The following is a 27,334-nucleotide window of genomic DNA, read 5'->3' on the forward strand; positions in this document are numbered from 1 at the left end:
TTTCTTCTTGTGTTCCGCGTTACTTGTTCATTAATGATTTCACTAAAGTTGAAGTTTATGTATGTATTGCTTTCACGTATATTGCAACTGATATTTACTTTTCTTGTCATCAAGGATTAGGCATTTGGATGTTTTGGCACCACCGATCTTTCCACCTTGCTGCTGGTCTCTCACCCCCCTTTGGTCTATATTTATCTACTTCTTTTGGTTGCCAATATATATAAATGCTCTTTCCATTTCTGTCTATATTCTTCTATCTTTTCATTTACATTGAAAATCCAGGTGGTCTAATTTTTTGCCTTCTTCAATTGCTCTTAAAAATTTTATTTCTGCTGCCTGTATTTTACTTTGATCATTCTTTTTAACACTCCATATTTCTGAACCATATAATATAGTGGGAGCGGCTATTATTTTGTGAAACTTAAGTTCAGCTTCTCACTTTTTTTTTTATTCCATGTCCTTTTAACTGGATTACAGATTTTCTGAAATTTCTTTAATTTTTTTCATCTATATCTTTGTCCTTGAGTTATGTTCTTATGCAACCTAAATAATTAAACTGTTACCTGTTCAATTGTTTTATCGTCTGTGACCAATGTTCCTTTTAAGCTGTATGCATGTGTATGCACACCTGTCAGAGGGAATGTGCATGCTTAGTAACTGTATACATAAAATTTTTGCTTTCAGAATTTCTAATTCAGTCAATAATTTTTAATATAACCATGAAAACGAATTATATGATAAATCATACTTGTCACTTATTTTATTTAATAATTTCTCCAGTGTTTCTACTCTAATCACCTTCCAACTTAATTTACATTACTTTTAGTCTTTGTTGTGTGGGCAAACAGATGCTGATACCAGCAAGTTGCAGAGTTGATATTTATTTAGTGTCTACTGTCTAAACAGTACAGTCACTTGAACTCATGCAAAGAATGATGAAAGTTATGCAGGTTTAAGCAAATTAATTTATGCTTTCAATTTTACAGATCTAGACAAAAAAAAAAAAAAAAAAAAAAAAAAAAAAAAAAAAAAAAAAAAAAAAGGGGGGGGGGGGACAATTAATGTGAGAAATATTACGTTAGCAGTTTTAGCACATTAAACTTTCAAAATGTCACTGAAATTAAAGTGGAAAACAATTGCAAATTAGTTTTATATTTGAGTGGCTGGACATGTGTTGAAACAGCAATGCTGACATCAAAGAACAACATGCACAGGCTATTGCGCACACATGTCTGAGACTGGAAGTTTGTGCACAAAATCTCTTTCATATGCACATGACTCAGCAAAAATTAGAGTGAATATTGTCTATTTTTGATCTAATATGATCTCTACCTTTAAATGACATGACTTTTTTTTTTTTTTTTTTTTTTTTTTTTTTTTTGCAAAACTTTTAATTTTATTGTTAGGTTATTTTGTTTAATTCATAAACTGATTTTTGAAGATCCATCTTCATTATCTTGTAATGTAATCTGATTAGCTGCATATGGCATTGTATTGATAAGTTTTTCTGGTTAATTTGGATACCTTATTTTATTGTTTTTTTGCATATTTTGCATAAGTTTTTCAATGTATATAATGAATAGAGTTTGAGATAAACTGATTCCCTGACTTACACCTAGATTAATTTCGGTTTCTTCTGTTAATTTATTACCAAATTGTTTTTGTATCTTGATATAAACTTTTGTACAACTTGTACCAAATGTAATGGATATTCTTTTTTTTTTTTTTTTTCCATTGTACTCCATAGTTTTTCTTTATGAGAAAGCTTTTGATAAAATACATAATCTATAAAGTCCAAATAAGTCTTCAAATTATAATTTCTTTTTCTCCCAGTAATTTGTTTTAAAACCTAAATATTGTTACTTAAATATAAAGAACCAATAGGCTTCATTTCGGCCATATAAACATTATTTAAATTAAGGGGATATTAAATCCCACATTGTTTTAAAACTGAATAAGAAACTCAAAGATTGGAATCAGAGAGTTTCATGCCGAATATAGTATAGTAAACCATAAAAGTATCGGCAACTACTAGCGTGAGCTAATGCACGTGGTCCAAGTACGTAGTACAAACTCGGGCAACTCACACAAAGGTGGTAAAGTTCTGATCGCTATTCTTGGTATTTTCCATAATGTAAAACACATTTCCTAGGAAATGTATGCTGTTATTACATTATGGTGGGAGGTCACTACCCAGACCGGTTTCAGCCTTTATTGAGGTTTCATCAGTGAGTAGCTAGACCAAATTAATACCAAAGGGTATAGTGATAAGAACTTATATACTCTGCTATACGAGCTGTCAAACAGGTGCACCCATTAAGTTACTTAAATATAAAGAGCCAGTAGGCTTCATTTCGGCAATATAAACATTATTTAAATTAAGGGGATATTAAAACCGAATAAGAAACTCTTATTCGGTTTTAAAACAATGAAATCTTTTATCATCTTTTATTTTACCATGTGTTATTATGCAGCCTTTATTGAGGCAGCATAATAACAGCATACATTTCCTAGGAAATGTGTTTTACATTATGGAAAATACCAAGAATAGCGATCAGAACTTGACCACCTTTGCTGCGAGTTGCCCGAGTTTGTACTACGTACTTGGACTACGTGCATTAGCTCACGCTAGTAGTCGCTGATACTTTTATAGTTTACTATAATATATTCGGCATGAAACTCTGATACCAATCTTGGAGTTTCTTATTCGGTTTTAAAACAATGTGGGACTAAATATTGTTTATATATATATATATGTTTATATATATATATATATGTTTATATATATATATATATGATCTTCCATGGCTGGACCCATTTTGTTCTCCTGAGAGTAGTCATTTGCAATATTCTTTCATTTTAATTTTAATTATTTTAAGTCTGTAATTTCTTCATTTTCTTCTAATAAATTTGGATGATACCATAAATTCTCATATTCTATCCATTGTTTCTCTTGTATTATGTTGATTTGTGCTGTACCCCTTTTTTCATTGTTTAATTTTCTTAATATTTTGTAGGCTATGCATGGTCTTCTATGTATTTCTTCTATTTTATTAAATTTGCTGAGCTATCTTTACTATGATTTTAGCTGTGTTTCTCTTGTTTTTGTATATTTCTCTTCTTTCCTTTGTTTTTGAAGGAATCATTTGTATACTACATGATTCTCTTTTATTGCATTTTCTATATCTGTGTTCCAAGTTTTTGATGTTTTCTTTTTTGTATTTTATTTTTTATTTCCAAGTACCTTTTAGGTTGCTCCTTATGAATTATCTATATTAAAGATTTCCATTTTTCTTCTATATTTTCATCAATTTTAGGTTCTTTTAGGTAATCTGTTAATTCTGATTGGTATAGCATTTTACTCATCTTGTAATAGGTATATTATTATTTTCCTGAAACCCATGGAGTTGATACTTATTGAAGGAGGTCAACACTAGTGAATAGAAAGTCTGTCATACCACTCCTTAAAATCACCCCAGTCTGCATGTTCACCACCCTCTCAGGCAATGCATTCCATACTCCTACCACTCTCCATGCAAAAAAAAATCACTTCTTACCCTTTTACTCACCACCTCCTTTTGCAACTTCCAGGAATCGCCGCTTTTCCTTGTTCTTTTCCCTTGTTCTACCATATGAAAAATCTCCTCAGTGTTAATACAATAATAACCCTTCAACAGCTTAAATGTCTGAATCATACCTCCCTTCTATTCACCAAACTCTGCAGTCTGCATTCCTTCAGTCTATCCTCATAATCAATGTTATACAGTCCTGACATAATTTTTATCTGTCTCTGCACCCTCTCCAAGGTTACTAAATCCCCTTCAAATCCCAGTGACCAGATCTGAGCACAGAAATCCAGATGTGGTCTGATCTGATCAATCACACTTTTATCAGCACACTTTTATCTTTCATGGTTAATGTTCTCCTCAACATTGCTGCTCTTCTTTGAGATGCCTTTACAACCTTTGCAATATGTCCCTGGAACTTTAAATCTCTATCCACAATCACCCCGAGATCCTTTGTTTCCTCCACTTCTTCCAGTATTACTCCACCAAGTGAGTATGAAGCATCCTTCTGTGGATCCCAAATTTTGAAACCCTCCATTTAGTTGCATTAAAACTGATATCTCCATGACTTTGCTCATATTTCAAGCTTATTCATGTGTTCTTGAAAAGCCAAAACATCAGCACTATTACTAATAACCCTCCCAAGCTTCACATCATCTGCAAACATCTCTCTCTCGTCCTGTGGCATTATCATTGACATAAAGATTGAGCAGCAATGGTCCCAGGACTGAACCTTATGGAACTTCACTTGTAACCTTCTTACTCCCTGATACTTCTCTGCCATATACAACTACAATTATATCATGCTGCTATAGGAGCATGCATCCACTGCTCTTATTACTCTATTGTAAAAGATAACCAGAATACTAAAACAAGAGTGCCCTTTTATAAATTCATGCTGGCCTGCATAAATAATATTACCCTTATCTGCCCCATTCTGTATTATGAGCTCTTACCATTTCTTCCAAAATCTTAACTACAGAAGAAATATAAACAGGTCTGTAGTTGGATAACTGCATTCTACCTCCTTCCTTATGCAATGGTGCTTACTATCTTACCCTCCTTTCATTCTCCTGACAGCTGACAGGCCAATTAAACCTTTATGGAATGGACTAATAAAAGGCAAATATATGGACGCTTAAAAATTACCGAATAAATTACTAAAAATTACTTAAAAATATGGGCAGTGCCCATATTTTTAAGTAGTCCATACTAAGGGAACTCGGGGATATTGAGGATTGTATTCTCATAAGCTCTCAGGTCAACTTATGAAACTTTTATAGTTTCTACAAACATTCTGCTTTGAAATATTGTTGGATTTGATATCCACTTATGTAATTTTACATCACCAAAATGAAGCCTTTTGGTATTATTATTAATATTATTTTCTTTTAGTAATTGTACTTTTAGATCTTATTATTATTGTATGGGCACCTCCATGGAGTACGAAAACTCCATGGAGGTGCCCATAAAACTCATCGCAGGAGACCCAATCTATCCACATAACCTATCATACCTCTCCTTGAATCCCATTAACAGAAAAGGCACTCACAACTGATTGTGGTAGCCCATTCCACTCATTCACCATTCTCCAAGCAAAAACTCTAGTCCTCACACCCTAACTGAATGTTTCTATCATATCCTCTCTTTTTCTCCTATCACCCAACTTCTGCAATCCACCCACCTTCAGTCTATCCTCATAGGGCACATTCCACAGACCACTCACCTCTGAATCCTCTCTACTGCTTCCACATCCCCAAGAAACCCAGGGGACCAGACTTGAACACAGTAATCCAGATATCAAGGTCTTATAAAGAGGAATTACAACTTCCTTATCTCTACTTGTTAATGTGTTCTTCACTAGCCAAGTGATCTTATGTGTTACTGTAGCAATATGTCCTCTAAACTTTAACTCTCTGTCTGCCACTACCCCTAAATCTCTAGATGAGTATAGTGCCATCAATGTGATAAACACCTTTGCTCCACCTTTGACATGAGTTGCCATAGTGTTGTACTACCCAAGTGATGATTTACGCTTTGACTCGCTGATAGTTCTTCAGCATGAAACTCTTATATTTCGATCTCAGTTTCGTATCTGGCTTTAAAATAATGAGGGATTTATTATCCCCTTAACTTAATTAGCTTGTAATCTATTTATCCCAAACTGCATAACTTTACATTTCAACATTAAACTACATCCATTAACTTTTGCCTACACTGACAGCCTATTTAAATCGTCCTGTAAGCTCTCCACATTGCCTTGATTAACTATTACTCTACTTAATTTTGCATCATCAGCAAACTGAATATTTCCTTTGGTTATTTCCTAAATCATTTATGTACAAATTAAACAGCAATGGTCCCAGCACTGAAATATGATTCATATTGAGATATTGAGATTGAAATATTGAGATATGATCCATAGAGATGATGAACAAGAGTTGAGATTGTGTGTGCTCTTGTCTTGCACCTGATTTTACATCAAACAATCTTCCTGTATTTCCTTCTATTCTAACTGCTGACATACTACTTATGATATGTATTGCTCTGTATAATGTTCTATTTACATGATATAATTGCAGTGTTTTGAAAATCCCTTCTCTGGGCACCTTGTCATATGCCTTTTTCCAGATCTAAGAAACTTAAGTATACAGATATTTGCTATATTTGAATGATTTCTCAACTATTTGTTGTAAAGTGAAAATCTCTTGACCTGAATCCAGATTATTGTTCTCCAAGTTTCTCTTCAACAATTTTTCTTAGCCTCTTCTTGCTTGCAAAAATCTTACCTGGAACACTCAATAGTGAAATACCTCTGTAATTCGCACATTCAACTTTATTTCTTATCTTTTTATAGATAGGAACTATGAGAGCTCTGCTGCAGTCATCTGGAATTTGACCTTCTGACCATGCCCTCTGAATTAGCCACTACAAATATCATCCATTCCAGCTTCTTTTTCACATTTCAGACTTTTGATATGTACTCCTGTTTCCATTCCTTCACAATATTTTGTACCACTGTTCTGTCACTGCTTGTTTTGTTTAACAGTCCTTCAAAGTAATTACTCCAGATATCTAGAATATCCTTATCTTTAGTTTTCATGTCATCTTTATCATTTCTAAGCTTTTTCAATAGCCTCCAGAACATACTATTTATTATGAATTAAAATGTCAATAGAAATGCCACTCCACTCAAAGCTCAGATATGGTAGTCCACTCCACTATATAATATAGCATAAGCATCTGGTTAGGTTTTATGAGGAACATGAGCAGTTCCTCATAAAATTACTCAGAATCCTCTTTTGTACCTTTATCAGGGACATAAACTCCTGTGATATTTAAATAGCTTTTATTTGTTCTTAATGAAACTGTTATAATTCAAACATTTACGGCATTGTACTTTTTGATACTATTTTACAATATATTATCAATTAAAATTGCCACCCCATTCGAAGCTCTGATAAGACTCCATCTTGACTACTCTGTGCAGATCTAATCATAGGGTTTCTTGGTGATGAGGAAGAGGTGGAGAGTATCCAGAGGTGAGTTACCAAGATGGTAGCAGGTCTATGGAATGAATCTTGCAACAACAGGTTGAAGATTTGTGGGTTACAGAAACTGGTTGACAGGCAGAAAAGGGGTGATATGATTGAGATATACAAATTACTGAAATAAAAAGGTGTCAGCTAAGCTAACACCTTTTTTATATAGGGAGTAGGCGATGCCGTGAAGGATTTTTACAAGATTAATTGAGAGAAAATTTTCCAGAACCAGTCTTATGGCGGGAGAACCAGAGCCATCCTTGGAAACTGAGTAAGAGTGTAGTTGTTGTTGTCTTGTTCTTTGAAGAGTTTTAGATGTTTCCATGTGCTCCTTGAACTGCTTCGGCTATGTCGATTATTTTGTTTGTATAGAGCTGTTGTTCAGGATTAGGATTTATTTCTTGCAAGGCTGTTGTAATTGCTGGACAGGTAAAGATGTGAATGGGTGTCAGTTCAGTATTGGGGCAGTTGTTGCAGTTTCTATATGTTCTTGTATCATCTGTATTGATCTTCATTCCTCTATAATGTCCTGTTCGTAGTCTTGCTATCGTGATGGAGTTCTTTCTGTCAGCATTGACTTCAGGTCAGGAAGTTGATGTTGTATCAATGATTTCAGTGGAATTAGTTTAGCTTTTGCTAGTGCATCAGCAAGAGTTATCATGTGAGTTTCTTGGTTGAGTTCTCTGGCCTCTTTTGCTAATTTATCAGCTGCTTCGTTGTAATCAATGCCTACATGAGCAGGAATCCATTGTAAAATGCAACTTTTTTCCTAAACACTTTAGTTATTCAAGAGTTTATGGGTGTCTTGTGTGAGCTTGGTATTGTCATTTTTGATTGCCTCCATAGCTGATCTTGAGTCACTGTAAATTATAAATCCCTCAGATTGTTGAGATGATGACAATTTCAAGTGCTTTATTTATTGCATAAAGTTCACTGGTAAAATTGGAAACAATTCTCCCAGATCCAACTTTTATTGAAAGTTCATGACTTATTTTTCACAGTATTAACAACACCACACAATTTTATCAAAGAGATGTTTTATTAACTTATATTTCCTGATTTTCAACTCGGCATCATCAGAGCACAATACACTTGTACATGCGACAGTGAGTGAGTGAAACAATATAATTTCAAAAGACAAAAAGATCTAAAGTCCTATTTTTGGCACCCTCTAACGGGGAAAAAAAAAGCTATGCAGGAGTTTTCCTTACGATAACAGTCTCTCGAATTTTTGGCAAATTAATGCAACCATATTTGTTAAGGTTGGGAGAATTCTTCAAAGCCATTGCTGATTCAAAAAATAATCTTTCAGATCTATAGCGACTCCTAAATAGCACATTCATTTTCCTCCATCTAATCCTGTGTGAAAATTTATGCTATTTAGGAGTCTTATAGATCTGAAAGATTGTTTTGAATCAGCAATTTCTTTGAAGAATTCTCCCAACCTTAACAAATATGGTTGCATTAATTTGCCAAAAATTTGGGAGACTTATCCTAAGGAAAAAACTCCTGCATAGCCTTTTTTTTTCTCTCGTTAGAGGGCACCAAAAATAGGACTTCAGATCTTTTGTCTTTTGCAATTATATTGTTTCACTCACTCACTGTCGCATATACAAGTGTGTTGTGCTCTGATGATGCTGAGTTGAATATCAGTGAAATATAAGTTAATAAAACATCTCTTTGATAAAATTGTGTGGTGTTGTTAATACTGTGAAGTCATGAATAACCGTCAACACCCAAGCTTCTCTGTTAGATTTTATTGAAAGTTTTTCACCTTTCGGGAGTAGAATGAGAACACCAATCATACTGGTGTCCGACAATCCATCGGTATAACAAATAACCTGTTTGGAGGATGAAAGAAGGTTGATAATTTCTTGATTCTTTTTTTGTAAAGTTGATGATCTATGAAGTCTGCATTTTTGATTCCAGTGTTCATAAGTTTTTAGGGAGATATGATCGCTTTGGTAGCTTCTGATATTATTTATGAATTTTATGGTGGCAAATTTTCGTCTGTCCTCCATTAGGTCTAGCCCACATTCCTGTTGGGCTCTGTTGTTGTTAGCGGATGAGACTGCACCAATAATAATCTTGGATGCTTTTGCTTGTATTTTGTCTAATTTTTCCTTTACTGATTAGGCCGAAGGTGACCAGAGTATAGTTACCAAGGGTGTTAGAACTAGGTTTTTTGCTTGGAGAGTGGTGAATGAGTGGAATAGATTGCCAGAGTTTGTGGTGGATGCCATGACTGTGAATGAGTTCAAAGTATGATAGATACTGTGTAGATGTTGGATAGTTTTTGACATGATGCTTAGGACCCCTCTCAATGAGTCTAAGGTCTCCATGGAGTAGCCTCTAATAATGATGTGGTAGTCCATTCCACTATATAACATAGCATAACCATCTGTATCTTTTGTTTCCTTTAATTTATTTTTTTTCTTTCTATTGTCACGGCTATATGAATATTTTCATATAGCCGTGACAATAGGGGGAGGGGGCGGCCCTGTCAGTAGCTTAGCTACTGCTGGCATTGCTCTTGAGGCCATTGGTGCATGCAAGCCTCCTTACACATCAAGGTGGAGATCCAGTTAAGCAGGTAATAATAATTTAAGCTTTTATTATTTTTTAAATTATTATTCTGCCTTCAAATGAATTGTTGTATATGATATCTACTTGTCAGTAGATAGTTTCAATTTATTAATCATTTGCATATTTTATTTAAATAGTAAGTTATATGAAGCATTTTAGCTGATGTTTATCTCAGCTGAGTTATTTACTATTTTTAATTTAGAACACACTGTATGTGCTGAACTTATGGAGCAAGTCCCTCATATTGCAAATTTTTGTAGAGAACACAGCTGTAACTTAGAAAATGTCATCAGACAACAGCTTGTACCACAGGTAGTAAAAGGTCTTAGTCATATACATAATCAGGTATGTGATGCTATTTTTTATTTTTTGTCATATTCCTATCTAATACTAAGTATTGCAAGTTTAGGTTATGAAGTAGAAATGGATAATCTTTAAGATTTTTATAACATCACATGTTTGTAGTAGTCTCAACTGTCTTGCATATAGTGACACTTAACCTTAAGATTTTTATCCGACTAAGAAAAATTATTGTATTATGAATTTGTATTCACTATGTAATTAATTTTATACAGTGTTTTAAATAGTTAAGGGTAGCTTTTTTCATAGAATTACTTAATTTTTTTCTTGCTGGATATTCTTCAGTAGTATTTGTTCCTGTAATTTTGTTTGTGTTATGTTCCTACTACTTTCTGAAAATGGCACATGTCTATGGCACAAAGATAGTTTTGCCATGGATTTTTCTCAGTGCATGAGTTGTGAGAATTGTTTTCTGCATGCATAGAAAAATGGGAAAGATTTGTGGATTGTTAGTGAGCGAAAAGAAAAGTTTAATTATAGGATAGAGCATTTTGAAATAGGAGCTAGCATTTCTAGTAAACAGCCCTTCCCCTCATTAATGCAGAAATCACCAGACAAGATCAGATCTCTCTGGTTAGTTAGACTAACATTCACCTTCAGCTTCTCCTGGCACAAAACCTCTCAATAATAGCTTCCTTAGTATCGAAAAAACTAGGCATTCAAATTACTCTTTTACATCCATCCAACTCTTAACAATATACAAATCCCAGATCTCCCCCATGCTTAGAATACTGTTCACATGTTTAGGGTGGAGCATCTAAAACTTCTCTAGAAGTTCTTGATGCTGTCTAAAGGAGAGCAATTTGGCTCACAGATGATCTTTATCTCACAGGTAAGTGTTTCAACTCTGTCTATTCTACAGGTACTTCTATAGTCATTGCCCACTGAATTGGCAATCATCATTCCTCCACTTTAAGATTTTTTTCAGATGCAAAAATCTTCATGCAACCAAATCAACAGATGCAGCAGCTGCCCACTACCCCTTTACTGTGAAACTGCAAACACATCAAAGCTTCATTTCTTCTTCTTTCATTCCATCTGCCTCCTTCCTCTAGAGCAGCCTATCACAAGAAGTATTTCTAACCTGCAACTCTTTAAAAAAAAAAAAAAGTCAGTAAACTTTTGACTCCTCACCTGCACCCCAGACATGGCACTTATTGGTCCTTTGATCTCTTCTGTATGAATCAACATATATATAAAAAAAAAAAAAATAAATAAAGCACTGCATCAGGATGCAATCATGTGGTGAATAACAAAATATACAAAACATGCTTTCCTGGTGGAACATTAAAAGAAATAACTGATCCTCTGCAGAGAAGATAGAGTTAGCATCAGATTTAGAGTCTGTGGACATGAATAACTTTATGGTGAAAAAAAGAAATGTTGATATGGACTTCAGATGGTTGTTGCAGGAGGTAAAGGATAATAGTGTTTGGAAAGTGGTTAGCATGTTGTCCAGATATATAATAATGAGTTGTGAAGGAGAGTAAAGATAATGAATAGCAAGATGGCTGAATTGTGTAAGGCAAAAGAGGTTGCAGTTTGTGGAAACTGTGGAGAGAATTTGAAAGGAAGTTGGAATGATTTAAGTTTGATGGATTGCATTTGAATAGGTTTGATTTTGCACAAACCTAGACTTCTCAGCAAAACTATTGTTTGCTGAGAAGGCCAGAAGTTAGCATAGTAATTAAAGGGATAGCACCACAGCTAAACAGATTGTAGGTCAGGAGGAAGATTGATGTTACAAGGTAGAAGATGTGATTGCAGCAGAACAAGGTGATGGGATGCATAAAGTGAGGGATGAGACAGGTGTGAATGGCAGTCATTCAGGACCAGGAAAATGGGAGTAGTCAGACCGAAGGGCGAGCAGCTAGAGTAGAGAGTGATGGTGTTGGTGGCATGGCCTCAAAGACGCGGCGGTGGAATCATTATATTTGTATACAAATATAAGGAGTGTTTGAAATAAGAGAACTGAGTTTATTACACTTAGTAATAAAAGTATGGTCAAGGATAATTAGTATAAGTGAAACTTGTTTGTCTGAGAATCATATACTGTTGGAAATAGAAATGGAAGGATATACGATTTTTCCAAAGGATAGAAAAATTAAAAGAGTAGGGGAAGTAATTGTTAATGATTGCTAAGGAATTGTGTCCACAAAGAGCGGAAGTTGAAAATGATAGTACATGTGAAGATTTTGAATTTGTATACTGTGAAGTTGAAATTAACGGAGTATGAGTAATATATCCAATAGGATGTTGTTATAGTCCAGGGAATGTAGAAAATACTGATTCTCAGATGTTTAGGCAGATTGATTGGGCATGTAAAAAGAAGTTGATTGTAATTGATGGAAATTTTTTCACTTGGCTATGCTGCCAATTACATATTTGGTGTAATCCTTTATCCAAGTGTAAGCAAACAAAGTTTGGGCCTGAAATATTTTCAGGACTGGGACAACTCGTGGTTAAAGGTGATATAATTTCTGATCACTTGCATAAGTATCCCATAATACAAAAGCACACATCCTTATGGGTATGTATAATGCTATGTATTATGGAAAGGATCACTACCCAGACTGGTTTTGACCTTTATTGAGGTCTCGTCAGTGAGAACTAGACCCAGAGGTGGTGATACTAATGTGGAAGTAATGCAAAAGTCATATTACCATATACCAGTTGCCAAAGGTGTCAACACCTTATTATTAAAATTCTCTGGATTAGAGATAGTTGATGGAAATTTTTTCACTTGGCTATGCTACCAGTTACATATTTGGTTTAATCCTTTATCCAAGTGTAAGCAAACAAAGTTTGCACCTGAAGTATTTTCAGGACTGGACTAAGGCAAGTGATGTGAAGTCATCAGTTGATTGTAATGGGAGAGACTCTAATTACAAGAACATAAGATTTGGAAGCAGGAGATAGTCTATGGGAACAAGGAGAGTAAATTTGTTGAATTTCTGAGTAGCATATTATAGAAGCAACTAGAGGTTTTATAGTGTTGGATTTGGTGATATCTTCACAAGATATGGTTGTTAAAGATGTATTAACCCTGCCATCAATTGGTGAGAGTGATTATGAGGTACTTGTTTGAGAAGTGGTGAAACAACAAGAGGTTATTTCCAAAAAAAGGATTGGAGTTAAAAGGTGACTGATTATGGGAAGCTCAGTAGTTAAGTAAACATCAATATGTTTGGGTAGATGAGCTGTGCAGAAAACATGTTGACATTTCATGGTCATTCATAAAGCGGTATCTGACATAAGCAGTGTGTAACTGCACACCAGAGTTAATGAATGAATAAATAGAGTTGGAGTGAAATGGATGAAAATGTTATAGAGGAGGTAAAAGAAAGCTAATGGCAATCATACGTACAAGGAGCATCAACAAGGGAGGCAAGTATTAGGTTAATCAGAGGTGTATCATGTTTTAATTAGGTAAGATGTTAATAAAGCTGTGGGAATGAATGACTGTCACCACATTTTTAAGGAATGTGCAACAGTTAGCTATGCCCTTTACACTAGATCAGGTTCCTAAGGAGTGGGGGGGAGGAAGCAAAATAGGACCACTCCACAAGCATGATTCTGGGACATGTTTCCAATTACAGATCAGTCTGTATATCTCCAGTTGTAGTTAAGGTGTTTGAGAGATTGGTTAGGAGTTGAATACAGGATTGGGTTGATTGACAGATTCTTTATGATGATCAGGATGGATCTTGTTTTAGTACTTTAATTTTATGATCAAGTAACAAACATGTTGGATAAGATATTCATATATATGGTGATATTCTTGGAATTTGTGAAAGCGTTTGATAGGTTACCTCATGATAGGTTGATGAAAGAAGATAAAAATGTTACACACAAAGACAGAAGTATAACCACTTTTGTGCTAAATGATAAACAGGGAAAACCCAATAACAAATCCTGAGATAATGAAGAAATAATGGCAAGAATATGTACAAGAACTGTATAAAAAATCAAAACCACTCCTGCAATTGCCAGAAAGGAAGTATAAACTCATAATTGATATAATGCAAATTACTTGAGACGAATTTGACAATGCACTCACAACTACTGCAATGACTAAGGCACTACACGTGGATAGAATACCAATTGAACTAATTATAGAAGCAAGTGAACAGGTAAAAGACAAGGTATACCAAATGGTCACTGATAGTTTTGAAAAAGGAATATGGCTGTAAGACTTTTTATACTCTCTGATGGTACCCATCCCTTAAAAGACTAAATCAATACAATGTACCCACTCCAGAACAACAAGCTTAATAAGTTATATGTCAAAAATACTCCTAAAAATAATAAGACTGACTGGAATAGAAATTGGAAACCTGTCTTGAAGAAAACCAATTTGGTTTCAGAAAAGAACAAGGAACCTGGGATGCAATTCTGGTATTAAGGCATCTTGGTGAACGTATGATAGAACAAGGGCACCTCAAAATAACATTTGACATGGTGTCATGGCATAAACTCTTTCCATTGCTGAGAGACAGGAATAGAATAATAAATAATAAAGTTGATGTGGCAGCTATATAAATACCAAACTGCAGTAGTGTTTCTACAAGAGGGATGGTCAGAATCAGCTAAAACAGTGAGATGTAAAACAAGGATTGCTCTAAGAGACTGGAGAAAATCCTGAAAGGAATAAATAACAAGGCATCCGAATATGATATGAGAATAAACATCAGAAAAACAAAGGCAATGATAATAGGAAAGAAACCTCATACTGTGAATATCAGAATAGAAGATAAACCCATTAAGCAAGTAACTTCCTTTCAGTACTTAGGACAATTGATCACAAAAGATGCACATTGCACAAAAGAAGTGAAATCAAGAATTGCACAGGCAAAACAAGCATTTTACAATAAATATCACATACTCTCATCAACGAAAATCGACGTCGAACTAAGAGAAAGACTATTAAAGACCTTTGTCTGGCCAGTCCCATTATATGCGTCGTAAACCTGGACTCTACTTAAACAAGATTAGAAGTATACCTAGAGTCCTTCAAGATGCGATGCCAGAGACGATTAATGAAAGTGAGTTGAAAAGGAAAGCAATGACAAAATTCTCAAAGAATTTGTGGAAGAAAAAAGTATATTGGAGACCATAAAGAAGAGATGACTTGAATGCATAGGACCCCTACTAAGGCATAACAGTTTCCTCAAAACAGTAATAAAAGGGAAAATCCTGGATAAAAGAATGGGGTGCAGACCAAGAATGAACTAAATCAAACAACTACACCCTCTGTCCAAAAAAGAAACCGAACTTTTTTCGAAAATAGAAGAAACTAGTGGTGCCACCTGTTGTATCTTTTTGTTGTCGAAAGCGGCAACCTTCATTAGTGTTGTGTCAACTGTTTGATATTTGTTTCATTAGAAGCAGAGTTATAGTGACAGTGTGTTTTGATGAACGGTCGGAAAATGAGTTTCAAACAAAGAGCTGCGATTGACTTTTGTGTTAAACATGGTAAAAGTTTTATTGAAACGCATCAAATGCTTCAAAAAGCATACGGTGATGTATGCTTATCCCGTACTCAAGTTTATGAGTGGTTTAAGTGATTTCGAAGTGGTTGTGACACGCTTGAGGACGACGAAAAGCCAGGCAGTCTAAAAACTGGACTGAGCAAAGTTAACATCCAAAAAAGTGTGTAATTTCATCAAAGAAAACCCAAAATTATCCGTGAGATTCATTGAAGATGAATTGGGGATTCCAAAATAAACTGTGCACAACATATTTTGATCGAGAGAGTTTGGGCCTTCGTAAATTGAATTTGCGATTTGTTCCCCTCAAGTTGACCGACTAAAAAATTTATCGAATCAAACACCGCAAGGACCTCATTAAAACCACTCGTAAGGACTCAAACTTCCTTGAAATGATCATTACTGGTGACGAAACATGGTGTTTTGAGTATGAGCCCGACACAAAGTGCCAGAGTGCTTCAACATAATGTGTAATACTCTGGCAGTCAGTTAATATCTATTCAATTTACGCTCTTACTATCATGGTATGGAGGGTTCACCTTTCCCCTATATGCTTCTTGAAGCTTTTATGATACATGCCTTCAAGCTTCCAAAAATTTGCCCAGTAGGTCTTCATTGTCTTTTCTTATAAACTTTCCCTGTTCATCTCTCTTCTACAAGCACTTCAAAAACTTTTTTTTTTTTTTTTAAAAAAGGTATTTTCATATTAAATTATTCAGAGGTCGAATAATGAAATGTCACGGATTATACTTGTCCAATCAATGTTTTAATATCGCTATAATCAGGAGCAATTTGCACGCAAATCGCTAGACCTAAATTTCCAACTTAATACCTCATGTTCAGTTTTAAAAAAATATTCGAAACAAATCTGGACTAATTTGACACCAAGCATCACAGAATTCACTTCCATTAAGCACTTAACTATTCTGCGATTTTACCGTCAGCATAGAACAAAACTATTTGACATAATGCACAAAATGCAGTGATTGGCTTTTTCTATGCTGACTCTTGATATCTTGTTTAGCATCATGCACAATTCAGTCATGGAGGTATTCCAACAATGTGTAAATGTGTTACACTGAGTCGTAATGTTGATATTTAGGTACTAACAGCCAAAAGAAATCAAACCTGTATCAACAAAAAATTCGAAAATACAAGCAAAGTAAATGGAAACCAAAAGAGTAACAGTCAGCCTTATTGCAGTTAGTGCCATGGGCAAGGTAAGAATTAGATAATCGAGGAACCTTTGCTCCAGAAGCTAAACATACTTAAGAAACTTGAAGCTTCCAATAAGAGTGGTGGTCTTACACAGTGATGAAAATCATCTACTGCCTAGAAACATTCACAAATCCATGCACCCTCCCTATAATTAATACTTCTGAAGTCTCCGTGACCCAGAACTTTTCAACGAAGCCCTTTATAGTTGGAGAAACATGGACTCGCATCCTGCCAAGAACCTTTATCGGGAATTTTCAACGGAACGTAAGTTAGCCGGTATCATACAGGGATGGATGGGTTTTCTTCTTCCAGAATCTGTCATTCCGCAATCAGGAAAAGTGGCCAGGAGAACAAACACAATTTACACAAGAAATGATTTAGGAATAAGACTAACCACCTTATCCCAAAATTATGGGTTACGAAATCCAATCTAGGCGGGTTCTTAAAAGTATCATGAATTATTATTAGCATTTATTTGCGGATGTGGAGATTTTAAAGGATACTACATGAATGACGTATCTTTTTTCTTGTACAGGCAAAAATTGAACTCCATTATTGAGCATATATTGTAGTTCAAGACTGCTTTTAAAACAGTATTTTTTTTTCTAATACGGTCATCCCTCGACTTACGTCCGTTCAAAAACATGTCCGTGATCCCATAATGGAAATAACATTTTCGACTATACTTTCGAACAAGACGCAAGCAAGCATAAAGTATACCCTTTGTCTAAAAAGAAACCGAACTTTTAGAAATTAGAAGCCACCAGTTGTATCTTTTTGTTGTCGAAAACGGCAACCTTTATTAGTGTTGTCAACTGTTTATGACATTTGTTTCATTAGAAGCCGAGTTATAGTGTCAAGAGTGACAGTGTTTTTTGACGAACGGTCGGAAAATGAGTTTCAAACAGAGAGCTCTGTTTGACTTTTGTGTTAAACTTGGTAAAAGTTTTACAGAAACGTATCAAATGCTTCAAAAAGCATACGGTGATGAATGCTTATCCCGTACTCAGGTTTACGAGTGGTTTAAGTGATTTCAAAGTGGTCGTGAGACACTTGAGAACGACGAATAATCAGGCCGTCCAAAAACTGGACTGAGCGAAGTTAACATCCAAAAAGTGCGTGATTTCATCAAAGAAAACCTGAAATCGTCCGTAAGGTTCATTGAAGATGAATTGGGGATTCCACAACTAACTGTGCACAACATATTTTGACCGAGAGTTTGGGCCTGCGTAAATTGAATTTGCGATTTGTTCCCCACAAGTTGACCGACGACCAAAATATGTATCGAATTGAACACCACAAGGACCTCATTAAAACCGCTCGTAAGGACTCAAACTTCCTTGAAATGATCGTTATTGGTGAGGAAACTTGGTGTTTTGAGTATGAGCCCAAAACAAAGCGCCGGAGTGCTGAGTGGAGACCACCAGAAGAGGGTATCCGAAAAAAAGTCGCTTGGAGAAGTCAAAAGTAAAGACAATGCTGATTTGTTTCTACAATTCCAAGAGCAAAGAATTCGTTCCACCTGGCCAAACAGTCAATGGTGAGTTTTATCTCAAAGTTTTGAAGCGATTGATAGCAAGAATTCGTCGCGTACAGCACGAATATCATGATGCAGGCAGCTGGTCACTTTTGCACCATCTCATCGTTCGAACATTGAAACAGTTTTTGAACAAAAACCAAGTGTGTGTGTTGGATCACTCACCGTATTCACCTGATTTAGCACCCTGTGACTTCTTTCTCTTCCCCCGACTTCATTTGCCGATGAAAGGGAAGCGATAGGACACCATTGAAACATTCAAGCGTCAGTAACCACGACCCTCAACAGTATCCCAAAAACCGATATAAAAGACTCATTTAACGAATTAATTGACCGTGCCAAACGCTGTATCAAAGCTGAGGTAGGGTATATTGATTGAAATAAATGATTTGCATAATTATAATTGGCCTGTTTTATTTTCTATCAAAAGTTCGGTTTCTTTTTGAACAGTGGGTGCATGTGAAGATTTGGGAACAAGAAGATATGAAGAAATGAATAGAATCGCCAACGAGAGGAACGAATTGTGGGAATGGTGTGCTAAAGCCGACCAGTCCATGGACTGAAGGACCACACAATGAAGTACAAGTTGTTGCATTTTGGAGTGCAGAGATATAAGACTGTGTGTACTATATTGATAGGAATATACTGTAGGAAGTTAATGAGATTCAATATCTCCAAGTGATAGTTGACAGCAAATGTTACAAAGACTGCATGTCATATTGCTTCTATGATAAGAAGTTGACTAACATGGAGGGATAAGGAGATAGTTGTGCCACTGTATAAAGCACTGGTCAGATCACAACTTTGACTATCGTGTTTGGATTTGGTCACCTGGTTTGTGATGTGGAAACATTGCAGAAGGTCCAGAGACAAATGATTAAGAGAGTATCAGGCATCTTGGATGTTGGCTATGGAGAGAGAGAGAGATGTTAAAGGAATGTAAATCAGAGTTCTGTGGATAGGATCAAAAGTGGTGATGTGACAGACTATTTTAAGCTAGTGAGTGGATTTTATCTGATTAATACAGAGGAAATTATAAAAATTGTAGAAAAACCTGAGGCCATCCCTGGAAGATGTGTAAGAGTGATCAAGAAGGTTATGAGAAGTAGATTTTTTACATGGAGAATTGTGGTTGAATGAAACACATTACCAGAATATGTTGTTAATGCAAGGTGTGCATTAACATTGTGTTAAGGATTTTAAGGTTCAATATGATAAATATTGAATGTCAGTTGAATGAACCTCCCATGATGAGTTTGCTAACTCACATGGAAGATGTGATGATGATGATAATATTGTACTGATATTTTTCCTTTTATCGCTAAGACTTCTTTATGGCCATGCAAAAGGAAAAACAGACTAAATATTGTACTCTTGTAATTAGCATTCTATATATCCTTCATGTTATTCTTTGATTGTATATTAGTTTTGAAGACTTCATTGATAATCTCTCAGATTTTTTTGGTAGTTTATAAAGTGCTGTATTTATTCAGATTGGAGAAATGTTATATAGATGTGGTAGTTCCTCAGTTCTGAGATGGGAGTTTTGGTGTGTGTGTGGAATCTACCGTCATCTGAATAAATTATCCTTTCATATTATAAGGCAAACCATAAATATATTAAAACTACTTTGCTTCATTAATACATTATACAATTCTCATTGCTGAATGCATAATTTCAACTTCTGTCCATTCTGCATTCCTGATAAGGCTTTTGCAACCTTATCATAAGACAGAGTTGATCTTTTCACCTACTTTTCTTGAAACCTTTACATCAGTGACTAAGAATAACTCCTCTTACCATCAAGTACTTGATGTACACTTTTTTTTCCCTTCCTGGGATATTTTCCTCTTTTTTTTTTACCCTCCCAAGGCATTGAGGACCGAGGGACTTCATTTTATCTAAACTGATTTTTTGACAATTTGTGCTATAGATATTCATCCTGCTTTGTGTCCTCAACATACTTTGGTGTTGCACCATACCATTTAACCTGACCCCATAGTCATCCTGTTCTTAAGAAGAAAGACAAAACTCTGTATCATCCAATTATCATCTTTTCTTTTATGTGAATCCTAGTCACAAAAGGTCATAAACTGTAGCATGTTAGTATCAAAAGTAGTTTAAGGGTTAGATAATCGGGAAACTCTGCTGTAGAGATAACATATGCTTTTTCATACTACTTCTGGTTTCCAGTAAGTAGAAGGGAGGTCTCACACTGCGTAATGTAGTTCACTATTATCTTCACTAACATGCATACCTATGGCAGACACATGGATCTGTGAAAAGTGGATATACTGTCTGTTTGGCCAACCGAACCAACTTGATTACTCTCTAAAATGATAGTGTATGTGTGTGTGTATATGTGTGTGGGGGGGGGGTGAAATTCATTAATAGTACTGGTACAACAGCAATGATTTTTTTTCCTCTCCTTTCCTGCATCAAGATTTCATTTCAGTGCCTTTGTAGTCTTTATAGGATTTTTTATTTATTTATTATTTTTTTTATGTTGAGCCCATACACAAGACGTGATAGATCAACCTATAGTACATTAGTACCATGTATGGTTTGGGAAAGAAGGTACTTGTTCACATTGTATTTGAATGACTGTATATTGTATTCCTTAGGGAACACATCAAGAGGAAGACTGTTCCATAGTATAGCAGTTGCAGGGATGGAGGAGGAGAAGAAACTTGTTCTGTGGGTTTCAAGGTGCACTGTGTAGGGATGTTGAGCAACAGCTGCACTTGTTCCAACAAGCTTAGTACTAAGTGGGGGGATTATTGATGCTATTTCGGTTGAACATTTTCTATGGAAATATTTGTAGAAAACGCTTGGTACAGAGACCGGTCGTCTATGTGAAAGTGGAGGGAGTGAGTTGGTAAGAGATGGGATATTAATAAGTCTGATTGCTCTCCTCTGTATTGAGTCGAGCATTTTTAGGGAGCAATTGGGGCCCCTGCCCCATATGTGGGAGCAGTATTCGATGGTTGGGCAGATTTGTGATTTGTGTAAGGTTAACAGCTGTGAAGTAACATCTTGAGCGAAAGAGAAATCCTAATTTTTTTAGAAGCTGAGGATGCAATGGTTATGTGTTTTATGCCAGGAGAGTCCTGATGACAGGGTAATTCCAAGAAGAGAAATCTCATATTGTCTCAAATTTGGGTGTTTTCAAAAATAATACTGGGAGAAAATGGTTCTTTTTTATGAGAAATGAGACAGTACTGGGTTTTATTTGCATTGAAATTGACTAGGTTATCTGAACCCCGTTGGAGGATGACTTGGAGGTCTGATTTGAGGGCAGCGGTAGTTGTTGGTCTGTAGATTGAGGTGAGTTGTGCGGAGTAAGGTTTATCAAAAGGAATATGGGGGGGAGGGGTGACTTTGCATTGTAGGGTTTTCAGCATGTTAGTTATGCTATGCTGCCGAACAATACTTCTGGACTCCTAGAAATATCGCACCTAGTTAATAGTCATCAGTATGATTTTTATTGTTGCCAGTCTAAAGATGTATTGTTTTTTTGGTCACTCAATGTTGGACATATTCCATAGAATAGCTTGGAAAATCTGAAAAGATTGCTGCTGATATTTTACGGTATTTGATTAGATTTTTCATAAAGGTTTTTTTTTTTTTTTTTTACCTGTTAAGTAACATGCTTCCATTTATGGCCTGTCACCCCCCCCCCCACACACACACATTTGGATTATCAGTTTTATCAATCATTTGCTATAATAATGGAGAGATCTTCATTCTTAACCTTTACATATCTTCTTTCATATATTATTATCCTTCTCTGGTTGAAATCTGGTGTACTGCATTTCTCTTTCATGTTTCCAAACTTTGTACTATAAAAATCAACAAACATTCTAGAATCTCAAAGCTGTTTTTTAATGGGAATCTGATAACCACATTAACTTGAATTCTAATAAATCTGAATTATATTAACCACCAGATATAAAGCTGCTTATTTGATTTTAAATTGTATATTGTATAGTCTCTGATCAAGATTGTGCAAACTTTATTATTTTCTGCTGTTCCACATATCCCACTTCTTGTGAAGTTCTAAGGAACCGGATTTTCCTATTTCACTTTGTACATTGAATTAGTTTACTTCGATCAACTAAAAATCACAGCCCATCCAATGTGGAATACTGTTTTTACACTTGGGGAGTGATGACGTTAGTGAAATTTCTCAACTCCAGTGTAAAACAGAACATTTCAGTTGATTATAGCTCATCTCTGTCGAACTTTTGATCATGCAGAGATTAATTGTGCAAGTATGTTTACACACATGACTGTAGCTACCATTCATGTATTGAATTCCTTCCTTCAATATATCTAAACCTCTTGATCCCAGTCTCCATTCATTCACAATTTAAGTGCACAGAACAGTTATTTCTTCTTTTAACTACTATCCTGTTCTTCTTTTGGAAAATCTTCCTTCACATGCCTTTCTGAAAAAGTGCAATTTATCTAATGTTAATAAGTTTCTTCACCAATATTTGACCCAGGGGTGCTTAAGGGTCAAAGCTGTATAACTGAGAGGAGACCTCCACATAGCCTTTAAAGGAATGCAGAGAACCAACCAGGCTTCTGACCTAATGTCCAATCCTCACCTTCTCATGGTGCACCCTGTTGGGTATCTACCTGGATACTGAGCGAACGAGGATGGGCTGGCAATTTGGGATTTAGCCAACCAAATTGTATTCTTATTGGCTTAAACCAATATAGAAAATGATGGGACAACATGACAAAATTTTGTGCTGGCTGGGGTGTTGCCCGGTTAAACAAGCCCCCCCCCCCCCCGTTCTTTTCGCCAGGGAACCAGGGCGAACTGCGAAAAGTCAGTTACTGGAACAAGTCTGAAAACACACCCCAACTCAACATCACCAGAGTAAAAAATCGGTACTATCAACATAAGAAGCCTGAATGGCAAAGAAATGGAGCTAGCTGAGGAATTAGATAAGTACCAGATTGACATAATAGGGGTGACTGAAACAAACAAACAAAAAAAAAACTGGTGAGATCTTTCTGAGCAATAAATACAAAATGTTATATTCGGGAAATGACAATCAAGGAAAAGAAGGAGTAGCCATAGTATTCAACACAAAATACAAGGCTAATCGTCTTGAATGGCAGGCAGTCTCAAGTAGAGTAATGTGGGCAAATATCAGAATGGGGAATTGGATAATGAGACTTATTTGTGCCTATGGTCCCACAGAAGATTCTACTAAGGTAGAAGTGGAGTAATTTTTTGATGCTTTAGAAAAAGCAACTGACACAATGAAAAAGGAAAAGTTGGTCCTTGTGGGGATTTAAATAGCAGAGTAGGAAATGATTGTCAGACATACAAAAATATTTGGGAAAATTTGGAGAAAAGAGCAAAGCTAATAATAATGGGAAATACCTGTTGGATTTCTGTTCAGGACATGGACTGGCTAGTACTTACACCATGTTCCAACATAAAAATGTGCATAAATTCACATGGAGAGAAGGGGCAAGGAATAAGAAAAGTCTCATTGACTATGTTATTGTATGTATTATACCACCATACTTATATATGTTATTGTATATATATAAGTATGGTGGTATAAAAGTCTTACAGTGGCTGCACTGCATAGTTCAGAAAGCCTGGACAGAGGGACGAATTCCCGATGATTGGGGTAGAGCTCTAATAGTACCCATATATAAAAAAGGGAAATAAAACTGAATGTGAGAATTACAGAGGTATTTCCTTACTGAATGTTCCTGGCAAGATCTATGCCAGTGTACTTGAGAAACGGTTGAGAAGAATTGTGGAAGAAAAGCTTGGTGAAGAACAAGCTGGATTCATTCCAAATAGGGGCTGTCAGGATCAGATCTTCACTTTACGACAAATAGTTGAGAAAGCATGGGAATATAACAAAGATCTGTATTTAAGTTTTGCCGATCTGGAAAAGGCATGACAAGGTGCCATGAGAGAAGCTGTACAATACGCTACAGTTATATGGTATCAATGGAGCATTATATCAAGCAATACTTAGTCTTTATTTTAGTTGCAAGTTAGAATTGAAGTTCAGGAAGATGGTTTAATGTTACATTTGGTGTGAGACAAGGATGTACATTATCCCCTATGTTATTCATTATCTATATGGATCACATTATGAAGGAAAGCGGTATTAAACATGATATCAGAATTGGAGATGTTAATGTCAGATCTTTGCTTTATGCGGACAATATTATACTTCTAATAAATCCACTACTAGTTTACAAGATTCCCTGACTAAATTGAATAACTGTTGTAATAGATATGGCATGAAGGTCAGGAATAAAAAGACAAAGGCAATGAAAATAGGTAGAATCGATGAAAATGTCAACTGTGTTGTGAACGGAGAATCTGTAGAACAATTAAAACATTTCACTAAAAATCGTGCCTAAGTAGGCACGACTTTTAGTGAAAATGGTAAATTAAACATGGAAATAAACAACAGAATCAGCAATGCTGGTATGTTGGGAAGTCAACTGAATAAATTCGTATGGAATAAGAGAGAAATTAGTCGGAACACTAAATTAGCTGCATACAAGACGGTGTTCAAACCAGTTTTAACTTATGGATCTGAGTGCTGGGTCAGAAGTAAAACACTTGACCTAAGACTAGAGACTGCAGATATGAGAGTCTTGAGAAAGATTAGAGGTGTGAACAGATGGTATCAATGGCAATATCATATTCAAAAAAAGGATATTAGGAAAGAACTTGACATTGTCGGCATCCAGGAATGCGTTAGCAGAGCTAATCTCAGGTGGTATGGTCACTTAAACAGAATGGGCGAGGAAAGATTAGCAAAACAAGTGTTCTCTGCTAGGTTGGCAGGAAAACGACCCAGAGGAAGACCAAGATATAGGTGGATCGATACGGTACAATATGCCTTAGACGATAGAAATATAAGATCTGATAATAATAATATTGGAGTCTTGACAAGTAACAGACTGATTTGGAGGAAAATTATAGATAGGAAGTTAGTAATGATGTAAATTTTTCATGTAGTACTATCATATCCTATACACCCCTTGAGGGTACATGTCAGGAATTTGATGATGATGATCTTTGACTCATTTCCACGTACTAATGGAATAAAAGTATCACCCTCTCCTGTTTGGAATTAATATTTAAAAAAAAGCATTTTTCCTTCTTTATGGTAGCCACCATTTTGTAGTTCAGTTAGAGATTTAATTGAAGTTAGGAAACATAAATTGATAGTGGATCTTTTATATCAAGTTCATCTTTTTTTTATGCAGATTATTTCACCTGTTATGTTACAGTATCTGTAACATAATGCTAAGAAAAATGTAACAAAATAATACCAGGTCACAGGGGAGAAAGCTGGTCCTGAAATTAGCGGAATAATGAATTACTGACCATTTAAAACTATATATTTAGAAATTTATGTACATTTAATCATACAAATACAACATTTATTTTACAAATGATATTCTATCTTTTTCAATTTAGCTATTTGAATACAAATTCTACCCTACGGTTCTTCTTTATGAACTGGTCAATAACTTCGTCATAAATAGTTGGTTGTAACTTAATTTTCCCAAGCAACATGCACTTTGTAAAGGCTGGCTGAAACTCACTGGCTAGAGCTACTTTGACTGTGTATGGCCTGTGTAAGATGATGTGAAGGGAGCAGAAATGGCTATGCGTGCACATGAAATCACAGTGCTGCAGCGAGGATGACCTGGAAACTCCGACAACAGAGCAAGCCAAGGAAGCGTTGACTATACGAGCAAGCATCAGGCTTCGATACACGACGCAAAACTTAATTATTGCTGTGCAAGCTTAAGATGTCTTCTCTACAAAAATAAGAGCCTAAATGGAATGCTTATAAATGCATGCATTTATTAACAAATAAATATTACTTCTTTCTCAAGTAATGAGCTTGCACAGCAAGCATGGAGAATTCGTCCCTGCCAGATCATAATTTGTAATGATACTGCATAGTCAGTCTCTTTCTCATCATATTACTAAACTGCCATTAAACTGAAACTTTGTTTTTGTTTATACATGTGGGATTGGCTGTGGGGGGGGGAATAAATAATCCATTAATTTGTAAATATATATTTACAAATTAACGGATTGTTTTTCGGAGATTTTTCCTGACTTCATAGGTATTTGGATGTTATTGCTTTTCCACTATACTTGTCTCATGTCTCCAAAACAGATGCTACTTATACATGCTATTTCACCAAGAAAAAGAAAAAATCAGTAAAAACAAGTACAGGTAACCCTCGTATAATGCGGTACTTATACAACGCGGTTTTGATATAAAGCGGTCTACAAATTGTAGTATCCCTTGTTTAATGTGGTCTACAATTTCATTAAATTTGTGTCTACCTGTATAGCACAAGTAGTTATAAGTATCAAATTTAGTTTTATTGCTTCACTGAATAAGGTACTGTACAAAGGCTTTTGCAGTGTGTGTCATTCTCAACAAATAGTGCAATTAGAGACAGATGGAATAAAAAAAAGAGTGCAAAGTAATAAATCACATGTCCCCTCTCACAGAAACTACGCTGTATAGACTTAAGCAAACATAAGCAAAACCATATGTTGCACCGAAACACAGTAACTAACTAAAAACTGTTGTCGAATTTTTCAGTTATGAAATAGGTGTTTGTTTTATTGCATTTGAAATTCTCGATGTCATTATGATAGATCACAAAAGCTAACTTAAAATAAAAGACTACCAAGAATTGAAACATGCCATATAATGAATGTGTGAGTTCGCTTGCCACCTCAAACGCAGAGAAGAAGCCATAAAATTCAACGAAGGGTTGAAACGTTTGTGTGAGTCGAGCCAGTCAGTAATGAGAAGTTCCATCGGAACGATAAATGACACCCTGTTGTGAATGTGCTAAAACTAATAGTGGATGTTGTTATGACAGTTTCAGATGTTATGGAATTCGATTGAAGAGAATTAGCATTTCAACTCAATACTTGTCGGTTGCTTTTGTCTTTGGGTCACGCGATCTTTTGTTAATACCGCACTAATCATA

General features: G+C 35.5%; 1 protein-coding gene across 8 annotated transcripts in view; it reads left to right on the forward strand.

Moving 5' to 3' along the window:
- LOC150096550 (serine/threonine-protein phosphatase 4 regulatory subunit 1-like) overlaps positions 1-27,334 on the forward strand; it is a 536,793-nt gene that overhangs the window by 260,184 nt on the left and 249,275 nt on the right. For 7 of the 8 annotated variants that reach the window (XM_090408176.1, XM_090408177.1, XM_090408173.1 and 4 more), the window contains one exon: positions 9,897-10,039. In XM_090408176.1, coding sequence (XP_090264302.1) covers positions 9,897-10,039 — 143 coding nt within the window. Of the gene's footprint in view, positions 1-9,591; positions 9,702-9,896; positions 10,040-27,334 lie in introns of those variants that run through there. The other variant, XM_090408181.1, reaches the window with a different exon arrangement.

The sequence above is a fragment of the Typopeltis vanoorti genome, chromosome 18, assembly GCF_054136105.1.
Source record: "Typopeltis vanoorti isolate ZY-2024b chromosome 18, IOZ_Tvanoo_1.0, whole genome shotgun sequence".
Lineage (NCBI taxonomy): Eukaryota > Metazoa > Arthropoda > Arachnida > Uropygi > Thelyphonidae > Typopeltis > Typopeltis vanoorti.